Source organism: Amblyomma maculatum, chromosome 3, assembly GCF_055883805.1.
Source record: "Amblyomma maculatum isolate TAMU_Amacu chromosome 3, ASM5588380v1, whole genome shotgun sequence".
NCBI lineage: Eukaryota > Metazoa > Arthropoda > Arachnida > Ixodida > Ixodidae > Amblyomma > Amblyomma maculatum.
In genome coordinates this window covers 10,579,522-10,592,415 of record NC_139346.1, presented here as the reverse complement: position 1 = coordinate 10,592,415, position 12,894 = coordinate 10,579,522, and the positions used below count along the sequence as shown (strand labels likewise).

The following is a 12,894-nucleotide window of genomic DNA, read 5'->3' as shown; positions in this document are numbered from 1 at the left end:
CTGCCCTCTAGCAAACAAACAAAACGAGAAAGAATGTGGCCGATGGAACTCATGCCCCAATTGGCTCTGCGCCACGGTGTGCTGCAAGACGCCTCCTCATTGGCCGATGCCGCTATTGCAACAGGTTGGAAATGGCGGGCGCTTTGGTCTCTGGAAAAGCATTTCTGCTTCAGCGCTGCGATGAATTCAACCACATGCTATGGATCGCCGCGCGTGCTAGAACAAGTACTGGACGAAGCATTCGTACGGGAAGTAAAAGTGCAAGCCTGCTAACCCAAGAAAGAAGCAACAGCAGGATTGAGTGCGTTGAACATGCATTCACAGCTGATGAAGTGCACTTCCAACGTGCCATGTGACCTTGCACCGAGTTAACGACAAGCCACTGAAAGTGAGGCGGACCTTGATCTCTCACCGTTGACTTTTTACGCGTTAGTACGCAGTCGAGATGCGGCTGCAACTCTGCTGCGCCAGTGACAATCGACATGCTGGTGAGTACCGCAGTGAGTTCGTGCAACCAAAATTGCCCTATTGTGTGCTTGCAACAATCATCGCTGGCTGATTGCAAAGCTGCGGAGACACACACCAATGATGTGTCCTTCAGTGCCGAGATGTGTCCATTGTCAGTAACCAACCACGACGGCAATCCCATGCTGTCGACAAGTTACGGTGCTGCGACAGAGTTGCAGCACGAACGCTTGCTCCCGGGTGTGCCGCCGGATGACTTTATCGATCAGCACAGTTGTGAGTATTTTTCAAGTGAACCCTCAAAGATCAGTTTGAAACACAATTTGTGTCAGATGGCGCAGATGCAAGCACCGAACGTTCACGATTCCCTCTGTCAGCAATGCAGCGCCCCACAGAAAGATACAATGGCCGCCTTTCCAGAAGAAGTTGCAGCTTTGAACTCGCTGGTTAGGCTCTGCCGAACTTGTATGCATCCTGGAGGGAGACTGGTTTGGGGCTAGCAGTGAAGATGCGGTGCCCTTCACTCTGAGTGGCCATCACATAGGAGGGGTTTGAGGTAGAGCACTGCTCTTGCAGACTTCTCTCACCATGCATCAAAAGACATACCAAAAGCATCTTAAGAAAGCCTTCAAAACTGCCGCAGAGGCAGCTGCTGAAAACATCTTTAACCCTTTGAGGGTCGAATGTTTTTGAAAAAATACTTTCCCAGGTGGTCAAATTATACTTTGTTGCGGATTTTGATAGTTCAATATGAGTAAAGTCAAGAAAAAGTTGTATAAAAATATTAGGAACCGTATTTTGGAGTCAACGTTGCTCCACATTGCAAACTCGGGAACCTCAGGAAACCACAAGGAGAGCAGGAATACCTTGTGAGCATTGATGATAAACAAGCTAACAGCAGCCCCAATAATGATGGAAATCAGTTTCTGTGGCCCCTGCAGCCAGAGTGGCCATAAAGACAAAACCGAAAGCAGACCGGGCCACAAGCTGAAACTAGGTATCAGTTCTGTTTATCCCCTGCACAGAAGCGCCCGTAAAGATAGAAATCAAGTTTCGGGCCTCTGTTGTGGTCATGTGGCGAAACCGAAACCACGATAGGGTGGCGGCGTTGCCGCAGACCGGGCGACATGCTGCAGCTAGGAATCACTTCTGTTTATCTTTGCAAGAAGGCATCGCAATAAATTTCAAGCGCTTCTTGTAATCCCTAGGAGGTGGCAGCACCTCCCAGTGAGCACGCATCGTCATTAGGGCGCGAAATTTCAAAACTGCACCGGTACGGCAAAAACCCTCAAAGGGTTTTTGCCGTAAAGGCTGTAAAGAGTGTATATATGGAAATGTAGACAGCATTCTCTAAGAATGTAACAGTTGTGTTTGACGGCACTTGGCTTGTGTTCCAACACTGGTGTAGGCTGCATTTCATACAGGGCTGCCTTGGGTGCAGCCAGCAGAAAGTGATCCCACCTATGCCAGAAAATGTGGAGGCTGCACTGTAGCTGTTAGAGCGCTCCTTGAGTAGACATGACCTCCTCTACGATGGGGACAGCCGCATGTTCCGGACTCTGTGCGAAGTGTATGGCTTTATACAGCTTTCCAAGGAAGACTGTATCAACCATATGAAAAAGCAAATAGGGTCAGTATTTCGTGCTCTGGTCAGCAAGCCAAAGAAAGGAGAGCCACTGAGTGGAAAGGTGGGCCTGACACAGCACCTCATCAAAGAAATCGCCAACTACTATGGCCTTGCTTTGCGGAATAATTCGGAAGTTGACGAAATGCAGAATGCAGTGACGTTTTACCATACTACATCAATGAATGATGCGCTCCATCATGAGCCCCTTCAGCTAGTGCATCAGCTGGGTCAGAAGGGCAGCCAGCACCAACACATAAATGCAAGCTTTTAGCTAAAGTTGCTCAGGCACTCCTGCCTGTATAAATCAGCAACTCTCAGACCCCCAGCTGCTTGCCTGGTGCAGAGGAGAGAAAACCCAAAATGCAGCTGAAAGTCTGCATTCAGTGATTTGGTCGTTGATTTCAAAAGACCAGCATGCCTCATTGTTTGCTGTAGAGACAGTGGTAGGCTGTTCACAGGTGGGCAACCTAGAAGCCTATGCAAACTTTTGTGCAACACTGGGCCTGGTGCCATCTCCCTTCGGCGGGAGAAGTACTCACAGAAAATGAAAAAGGCAGCACAAGGGAAGGGGACTAAGAAGGCACCTGCCACTGAGAACACTAAGGACACACAATGCATTTTAAACCATGTATTCAAGTTGTTAACTTTAAACTACTAAACATCAAAAGCATGGCGACATGTGAACAATATATAAACAGTGATAAAAAAAAGAAACTATTGAAGATATCAGCGTGACACTTGCTGCAAATTAGCCTGCCGAATTTCATCACCCCAAGTCAAAAAGTAAAGAAGTTGATCCCCTTAACTGCAAACTGGGAAAGAACAAAGCGCACCCTCCCAATGCAGTTAATCACACAAGGAACAAGTGGCCACACACACCTGATGTGGTAGCGGATGGTGAACTTGTCGTAGAACTCGGAGGTGGCTCCTGTCGACTCAACATCCGTGTAGAAGCGCATGAGGGCTGGCCCCAGCTGGTGGGCGCGTGGCAGGGACAAGAGGCGTGCTGCCAGCGAACAGGAGGAGCTGCCCCCCGCAGCCACGGTGGCACAGAAGAGCACCTCCACCAGCTTGGCACTGAGGTAAGGCTTGCCCAGCCGGTCGGCCCCACACAGGAGCCACGCCAGCAGCTCCACCAGGGGTGCCTCGGCTGCCTCCACCGCCTGCGGCTGGTACCTGCACACCGCATTGTTCCTGTCTTGATGCTTTGCGTGCAGTTGAGTGAAACCGCAAGGGCTGGGACCCAGTGCTTTGTTTCCAGCTATCACAAAGCAGTGCTCCAGCAAAGAGAAGTAGCGGCCTTTCCTGTGCATTGAACTGTGTGGCTCTACCCAACTATTATTTTTTCCACATTGCTTGTACCTGGTGGTCTCACTCGTGGAGTTTAAATGAGTAATTTGGGTGGCTTTTTTCTTCATGTTAAGGGCCTGTTACACTAGCACGACACGGCGCCGATTTAGTCTGCCAACAGAGCGTCTTCCTGATGTCTGCGTCTACTGGCGATTTCCACTGGTCGATCGGAGCTGGGCGCCCGAGCCGACCTAAAGAGCTACACAGCGAATCAGCCTTGGCCGACCAGCGGAACGTGTAGAGCGCGCGGCAGAAGTAAAGCTGAGCCGGCTTCGAAAGTTGTAGCTGCATCCCAGCGCCAAAATGTTTGCGGGTGATAAATAGCCAGGAGTGCGGTCCTCAAAAACTTGCTTTCTCATTTTTTTAACGCTGCTGACGTTTTTCGATAGACGCACTTCGACATATTCGTGCAAAAAACGGTGACGCCCAGCGTCCTCTGCCGATGTCGCTGAAACGGTCGAAAACAGCCAAAAGAATCCAGCAGCATCCGGAAGTGACCGCGTCAGCGACTAGGACTTCCGGCGAGATCCGACTTCAGTCGGCGGATCGAGCTGGAGCGTCCCGAGCTGCCCCAAACGACCAGCGGAATACGCGCAACCTATCTTGGTCGACCAGTGGAAATCGAAATCGTCGTTCCGGAGCAAGAAAACGTGCTCCCTAGCGACCAGTGGAAATCGCCATATGTCACACTGCGCCGACAGTCGGTGTCGGCGCCGCGTCGCTCGCAAGGCGGCTGTCGGCCGACGGTCGCCCAACTCCTATGTCACACTAGCCAGACAACGTGCGAAACCTCCCCACCAACTAGGCCCTCCCATTCCCAGTCTCTTCTCGTGCCATTATACTATTCCTTCTGCCATGTGAGAATGTGAGATTTTCCTTTCTACACCTACTTCCGTTTTTATTGTACTTGGTTTGTTCTCATAAAATGATGGGACACTTTATTTTTAATCCTATTTCATAAATTCAACCGTACCAAAGCAAGCGCTTAATTCCCCAGTCGTGATTATGGGCCGAGACTGAATACTGCCCAGTATTTTACGGCTGTGGTTGCCGAATCAAAACGGCAGTGTTCGAAAAATAAAAGCTGTCCACGGCGAATAAGAAACTGTATATTAAAAGCATAAAAAAAATCTCTACCCGTGGGATCGAACTTACGACCTCCTGTACGATAGCTAGCTGCGCTAACCACTGCACCACAAAAGTTAGGCCTAACCGGTGCTTTCAGAGGTTGAGGTATGGTTTTAGCTGATATGTTGTCTTGCAGTGTGAAAGTCGCGAAGGCAGTAGTAGACTCTTTATTTTTAATCCTATTTCATAAATTCAACCGTACCAAAGTGAGCGCTTAATTCACCAGTCGTGATTATGGGCCGAGACTGAATACTGCCCAGTATTTTACGGCTGTGGTTGCCGGATCAAAACGGCAGTGTTCGAAAAATAAAAGCTTTCAACGGCGAATGAGAAACAGCATATTAAAAGCATAAAAAAAAGCAAAAAAAAATATCTACCCGTGAGATCGAACTTACGACCTCCTGTACGATAGCTAGCTGCGCTAACCACTGCACCACAAAAGTTAGGCCTAACCGGTGCTTTCAGAGGTTGAGGTATGGTTTTAGCTGATATGTTGTCTTGCAGTGTGAAAGTCGTGAAGGCAGTAGTAGCGTTTACCGCTTAACTGACTAACTGCACATACTTTGAATCATGCCGTGTTGTGCATAACGCCTTCGGCGGATTTCGTAAAACCTCGTATTTCACAGGGCCGGCAGCGGGACCACAGCTGCTGTTGGTTCTGTTGTAAAGTTGAAACGCAAGTTCTGCGCTTTTTGCGCACACAATTCTTGAAACACATTGAATTATGGAACAAAAATTTATTGTTTGATGCGTAACGTAGCGTTGAAATTGGCCTGCGAAGTAGCGACTAGACGTTATGACTGTAAACTCGATCGAAGTGCGCAGGAGGATCGGCAGCTCTGCTGGCTTCAGGAAAATAATCACATTCCTTTGTCACATACTATGTTCATTTTGAACTATTCTGTGCAGTTTGGAAACGCGCGCCGCAAATCTATGCGCCCCAAATGCACTCGCCCCGAAAGGAAAACGCTGCCGTTGATATTCCACACGCATTCGGCGGCCCCGAGTAATTTGGCAGCTCACGCTCACGTTTTGGTCAGGGATTATGCATTGATTCTACTTTTTTACATATATTAGTGCTGAAAGGCATTCGCCGTCGACGTGGTTTACTGAGTCGGCTTTGCGTTTTGAGAAAGTTTTTGCTCGGCGGCCGATCTTGGGAAGACTTGGTCAACGACAGTCGGCAGACTGGTTTTGTCGGTGTCCCCGGCCTCAAAGCCTGTCACATTGGGAAGACATTTAGTTTTCGGTCGTGTTGGTGTCGTCGTCGGCCTAGTGTGACAGCTTGGTCGGTGTCGTTGTCGGGTCTGCATCGGCGTCGTGTCGCGCTAGTGTGACAGGCCCTTTAATGATGTGTAAGGCAATCCTGTATATCAATCACCACATGGCTCTTGCCTAAGGCCGCTGAATAATTTTTAATTGAATTTTCTTTCCTTGCCAGTTTCGGTTTCAGCAGCTGAGACAAGGCTGTGAAGTCACAATCAAGTCTAGGTCACACGCGGCATTTGAGGCAGGCTGGCTTTAAAGTTCTGGTCAGTTAAAACGATACAGGAACGATTATACCACTGTTGGGATGCAGCGGTGGCGTAGAGGTGGAACATCCGCGTCGCTTGCAAGAGGACCGTGGTATGAATCCCAGTGTCGCGCAATTCCCCACTAGACTAAAAAAAAAATCCGCGTGTCAATGGAGTTGCATAAACAGGTTTGGGATGCGACCTGGTGCCGGTGAACACCTCTGGCAATGTGCTCCCTCACCAGAACAGGAAGTAGCCGCAATGGTGCAGTAATTGGCCACAACCTCGCATGATTAGTCCCAAAAAACCCCGGCCCTTCGTCACCAGCAGCTGCGGAGCAACTGACCACGGAGGCGGTCAGACCTGTGATGCAGCGGGGGGTGCTAAGGATTTCTGGCTCCGCTGGACAGACTGCCATTGAAAACTGCCCCTGGTAACTTTTAACACTAGAACCCTGGCTAGTGAAGCTAGTTTAGCAGTGCTGTTAGAGGAACTAGAGGGTTTGAAATGGGATGTCATGGGGCTTAGTGAGGCTAGGAGGCCGAATGAGGAATATACAGTACTGAATGATGTGCATGTACTGTGTTATCTAGGTTTACCGGAAAGGCGAGAACAAGGAGTAGGTTTTCTTGTCAATAAGTATATAGCTGGTAATATAGATGAATTCTATAGCATTAATGAGAGGGTGGCAGGCCTCGTAATTAAGCTTTATCATCAGCCAGAATATACCCATTGCAGGGCAAAGGCCTCTCCCATATTTCTCCACATAACCCGGTTCTGTGCTAGATGCATCCACTTGACCCCTGCGAACTTCTTAACCTCATCCACCCACCTAACTTTCTGCCGCCCCCTGCTACGCTTTCCTTCCCTTGGAATCCAGTTTGTTACCCTCAGCGACCATCGGTTATCCTCTCTTCGCACTACATGTCCTGCCCATGTATATTTCTTCTTAATTTCCACTAGAATGTCGGTAACTTGAGTTATTTCTCTGACCCACTCTGCACGCTTTCTATCTCTTAATGTTACCCCTACCATTTTTCGTTCCATAGCCCTCTGGGTTGTTCTCAACTTAAGTAGAACTCTCTTGGTTAGCCTCCACGTTTCAGCCTCATGGGTGAGTACAGGTAAGATGCAACTGTTGTATACTTTCCTCTTGAGCGATACCGGTAAGCTGCTAGTCATAATCTGCGAGTGCTTGCCAAATGCGCTCCATCCCAATCTTATTCTTCTTGTTATTTCCTTTTCATGGTCCTGATCTACGGTTACTATCTGTCCTAAGTAGACATATTCGCCTACTAATTCCAGTGCTTCGCTACCTAATGTAAACTTCTGTTCCTTCCCGAGGCTGTTGAACATTACCTTAGTCTTCTGCATATTGATTTTTAAGCCTACATTTCGACTTTTCCTGTCTAGGTCATCAATCATTATTTGCAGTTCATCCCCCGAGTTGCTTAGCAAGGCAATGTCATCAGCAAATCGCAGATTACTGAGCTATTCTCCATCTACCCTTATCCCTAACTGCTCCCATTCCAAGTCTCTGAATACTTCCTCTAAGCAAGCTGTGCATAGTACTGGGGAGATTGTGTCTCCTTGCCTAACACCTTTCTTTATGGGAATTTTGTTACTTTCTTTATGCAGAACTATGGTTGCTGTGCAGCCACTATATATATATTCCAGCATTTTCACGTACGGCTCGTCTACCCCCTGATTTCACAATGCCTAAATCACCGCCGAGGTTTCAACTGAGTCAAACGCTTTTTCGTAATCAATGAATGCTATGTATAAGGGCTGGTTATATTCCGAGCATTTTTCTATCACCTGATTGATGGTATGGATATGATCGATAGTAGAGTACCGTTTCCGAAACCCTGCTTGATCCTTTGCTTGATTGCAGTCTAAGGTTGTCCTGATTCTATTAGCGATTACCTTAGTAAATACCTTATACGTAACAGACAGTAAGCCGATTGGTCTGTAATTTTTAAGGTCCTTAGAGTCCCCTTTCTTGTGAATGAGGATAATGTTTGCATTCTTCCATGGTTCCGGTACCGTCGATGACACCAGGCACTGTGTATACAGGGTGGCCAGGTTTTCTAGCATGATATCCCCCCCGTCCTTCAGCAAATCTGTAGTTATCTGATCCTCTCCAGCTGATTTCCCCCTTTTCATAGTTTCTAGTGCTTTCTTGACCTCGTCCTTCGTCACTGGTGGAACGTCTGACTGTTTTTCCCTACCGCCAATCTCATTACGGTCCTGACTACTTTGGCTACTGTAGAGATCTGTATAGAACTCCTCGGCTACTTTGACTATCTTTTCCATATTAGTGATGACGTTGCCCGCCTTGTCCCTTATCGCATATATCTGGTTTTTGCCTATGCCCAATTTCTTCTTTACCGCTTTAAGGCTTCCCCCGTTCTTTACAGCATGCTCAATTTTCTCCATGTTATACTTCCTAATATCGGCCACCTTGCGCTTATTGATAAGCTTCGATGTCTCGGCCAATTCGATCTGGTCTGTTGGATTGGAAGCTTTCATACTCTGGCGTTTCTTAATCAAATCTTTCGTCTCCTTAGACAGCTTACCGGTATCCTCTCTAACTATCCTACCGCCTACTTCTACCCCGCATCCTTAGGAAGCGCCCTAACCACTGCGCCATCCCGGCGGGGTAACACATGAATGTGTCATGACAAACACAAAATAACATAAAAGGAACAGCCAAGGTCGCAATGAGCGACTGCAGGTGACAAATGCATCGGTCCCTGGTACTCGTGCTTTTTTAACATCACACTATGCAGCACTGAACTGAATGCTGATACGAGCAAAAAGCAAAAACTCTAGGGGCACTTTGGACCACTAAAGAGCAATGAGGTGAAAGCCTTTATTGCATGGTGGTGTGATGCCCTCCACTATGGCACCTCCTTCCTCGTTTTCCTTATGGCTCGATTCAGGTGTTCGCGGAGAAGTGTGAAATACGCCTTTTCTTTCCTGTAAACCAATTTGAAATGCTGCTGATGCTTGCTGTACCGCGTCTGCTTTTGTATGCTGTGTCATGTGGCGTTAGAGCAAACGCCAAATGAAGGGCGCTGCACTGACGACTGGATCAGGTTAACTTTCACATGTGCTCGAGTCGCCTGGTAACGTCATGACATCATAGTAATCTCTGTCATTATCATCACTGTCACTATCATTATCAATCAGTATCTATCACTAAGTTCTTCACTGACAGATTTAAAGGTAAACAGCACAACCATGCAACTGCTCGCAAGATTCCAATGACAGCTCTCGCATGTTGGAATGGGGACGGAGGAAAGCAGTGGCAATCCTTCGTCCTTCAGCAAATCTGTAGTTATCTGATCCTCTCCAGCTGATTTCCCCTCTTTCATAGTTTCTAATGCTTTCTTGACCTCGTCCTTCGTCACTGGTGGAACGTCCGACTGTTTTTCCCTACCGCCAATCTCATTACGGTCCCGACTACTTTGGCTACTGTATAGATCTGTATAGAACTCTTTGGCTACTTTGACTATCTTGTCCATATTCGTGATGACATTGCCCGCCTTGTCCTTTATCGCATAAATCTGGTTTGAGAGCAGTTAGGGATAAGAGTAAGAGTAACCTGCGATTTGCTGATGACATTGCCTTGCTAAGTAACTCAGGAGATGAACTGCAAAGAATGATTGGCGACCTAGACAGGAAAAGTAAGAAAGTAGGCTTGAAAATCAATATGCAGAATACTAAGGTAATGTTCAATAGCCTAGAGAAGGAACAGCAGTTTACGTTAGGTAGCGAAGCACTGGAAGTAGTAGGCGAATATATCTGTTTAGGACAGGTAGTAACCGCAGATCTGGACCGTGAAAGAGAAATAACAAAGAGAGTAAGACTGGGATGGAGCGGATTTGGCAAGCACTTTAAGATTATGACTAGCAATTTACTGGTATCACTCAAGAGGAAAATATACAACAGTTGCATCTTACCCGTACTCACCTATGGGGCTGAAACATGGAGGCTGAAGAAGAGGGTTCTACTTAAGGTGAGGACAACGCAGAGGGCTATGGAAAGAAAAATGGTAGGGGTAACATTAACCCTTTGAGGCTATCTAGTGAAGCAGCGCAACAGCACAAGGCCAGAGGAAGAAAGGGACGAACACAGCGCTGTGTTTGTCCCTTTCTTCCCTTGGCCTTGTGCCGTTGCGCTGCTTCACTAGATATGTCAGACCAACTCGCCCACCAGTTCACGTTGTACAACCTTTGAGGATTTTTGCCGTAAATGTAAGGCGACGGTTTTCGTCCCGCAAGGTATTTGCCGTACCGGTACAGTTTCAATCCTCCATTTAAAATTTCACGCCCTAATGACGATGCATGATCACTGGGAGGTGCTGCCACCTCCTAGGGATTACAAGAAGAGCTTGAAATTTTTTGTGCTGCCTTCTTGCAAAGGTAAACAAAAGTGATTCCCAGCTGCAATGTGTCACCCGGTCTGTGGCAACGCCGCCACCCTATCGTGGTTTCCGTTTCGCCACGTGACCGCAACAGAGGCGCAAAACTTGATTTCTATCTTTACGGGCACTTCTGTACAGGGGATAAACAGAACTGATACCTAGCTCCGACTTGAGGACCGGTCTGCAGCAACGCTCTATTTTTCTACTTTTCCTTGACTTTACTCATATTGAACTTTCAAAATCCGCAGACCATCTGGGAAAGCTTTTTCAAAACAATTTGACCCTCAAAGGTTTAAGTGTTCCATGTAGAACAGCCACATTTCACTGTAAAAGAGTTCCGCATCGTTATTTGAAAATCATTCTGGGACAATAAAATGTGATTTTTAAACATCTTGTTCGGTGTTAAAGCACTGTTAAGTAATTGATTAGGAATCAATTAAGCTGGTTGAGTACACTGCGGAACGTGAAGTGAAGGAGCTGCAATAAAATAAACCGCAGTTCAATATCCGATGCAATCTTTGTCATGTGTTTGCAGAAACAAGCAGAATTTTCTTATTTCTTTAACCATTTTTTGCTTTGCTGTGAATTAGCAAAATCATTATATGATGCTATAATATGCGGGGCACGTAATTACAATGCATTGCTCATTTTAAGTTTCCAAAGGTATTGATAAAAAACTACCTGCATGCCGCTCTTGACAAACCGTGCCTACATGAAATAACACATAGCATAGATGTTAGGCTGCAAACACTGATCAGTGCAGGATTTCCCTGTGAGGTGGTTACCCTGTTATAAAGGGCCTTGCTGCTGAGCTGAAGAAGCGCAAAGTACAAAACTCGTTGCCATATTACTATCAATCTCCCACCGCTTAAAAAACGTGGCTCAGAAAGGCGACATCCATGTAGTCATCACTGCACCAAAAACATTGCCTGGTGTGGGCAATATGAGATGCAGGGAAAGCACAAGCACGGATATAGCATCAAGCGCGTAGGCAGGTTCGTCCCGAGGAAGAGTGCGTTCGTTTACCGCACACGGCTTCCATATGCCAAAAGCTACATAGAACAAATTGAATGTTGCAAAACCGGCACACTGCAGGAGCTGCACGCATGAATAGGCGCACTGGCAGGAGGAAAAAAAAAAAAAGGGGGGGGGCAACTGAACGTCTGTTGCCGCCACTGCATCAGAACCGAGGCTGCAACTCGATTCCGTGAAACAACAATCTTGAAGTTCGCGTTGTGGGATTCGGGCTTGCTGCGGCTGCCATTTGCGCGGCCGCCGCCCGCTTCCCAGTTGTTCTCCTCGTTCCCTTTCTCCCGCCTGAGGCGGCGGAGAGAGGCTCGGACGACTTGTCACTGTCGTTCGGGCCACAGCTCCGCCCTGGCGTCCCAGTGGCTGTTCCCATTGGCGCCTTTTGGCGGGAACAGGGCACCGCTTCGACAGCCGCGCTCGCGCGACTGTCCGAGCGGAGCTCAGGGAGAGACTCCTCCGAGACATCGCAAGGTGCGTACGCAACTGTTCTTGTCTGCCGGCCTTTGTCCGCGCAGACCTGTGTGTACTCGAGTTCGTCTGCTCCGGGTCGTACCTGAGAGCGCAACTCGAGCCTGTCGATCGTGATCCAACGATCCGCGACAGGCGTACCTTGCGGTGGTTGCCCACACTCTCTCAAAGGAACCCTTTGGTCACTGCGAGAGAGATCACAGCACGCCCTCGTGCTTGCGGCGCGCACTCCGTGTCACTTCGTGCGCGCAGGGGAGCCTAGCTCCTCGCGCGCTCCCTTGACACGGTGACTGCGTATGTGTGTGTATGTGCGTTTTGTATATATGTGTGTGTGTGCGTACGTGCGTGTATGTGCGTTTGTAAATATGTGTGTGCGTGTGTGTGTGTGTGTGTGTGTGAGCCGCTGGAGGATGGCGTTTCAATAAACGTCTCCTTTGTGAACTTGGAAGTCTGTGTCCTTGCAGCGCAGTGCTCTCCTTCCTTTGGAGGTTGAGTGCGCGCTGCAGTGTTTCAGTGTGCGCGTGGTGACGGCTGATCGGGGCTTCGGCTCGCGCGACGCTCGAACCCGCGGTGGTTGGTGGCCTATGACCACGTAGAAACCACAGCGTCAAAACTCAGCAGATAAGTATACGAAGCATACTGCATTAAAGGGATACTAAAAACAGCCAAAGATGGTATAAAAATCTAATAAACTACATTTGGTGACACTGTCGCCGCATATCTGGCAGCAAAAAATCGAATAATTGCCGAGATATTGCGATAAGAAGTTGAGGTTTTTTCTTGTTCCCGCCGGTCGAATTCAAACTGTTCCCTCCGACTAAGTAGTCGGAGTTGAGTGACGCACACTATGACGTAAGCGGAGACTCCGTGATAGCTAGCGA

The 12,894-nt window shown here is 48.0% G+C and overlaps 1 protein-coding gene across 5 annotated transcripts in view; it reads right to left on the bottom strand.

Moving 5' to 3' along the window:
• Ube4B (Ubiquitination factor E4B) overlaps nucleotides 1-12,894 on the bottom strand; it is a 373,326-nt gene that overhangs the window by 93,614 nt on the left and 266,818 nt on the right. For all 5 annotated transcript variants that reach the window (XM_084597298.1, XM_084597297.1, XM_084597293.1 and 2 more), the window contains one exon: nucleotides 2,972-3,268. In XM_084597298.1, the coding sequence (XP_084453424.1) occupies nucleotides 2,972-3,268 (297 nt within the window). The remainder of the gene's footprint in view (nucleotides 1-2,971; nucleotides 3,269-12,894) is intronic.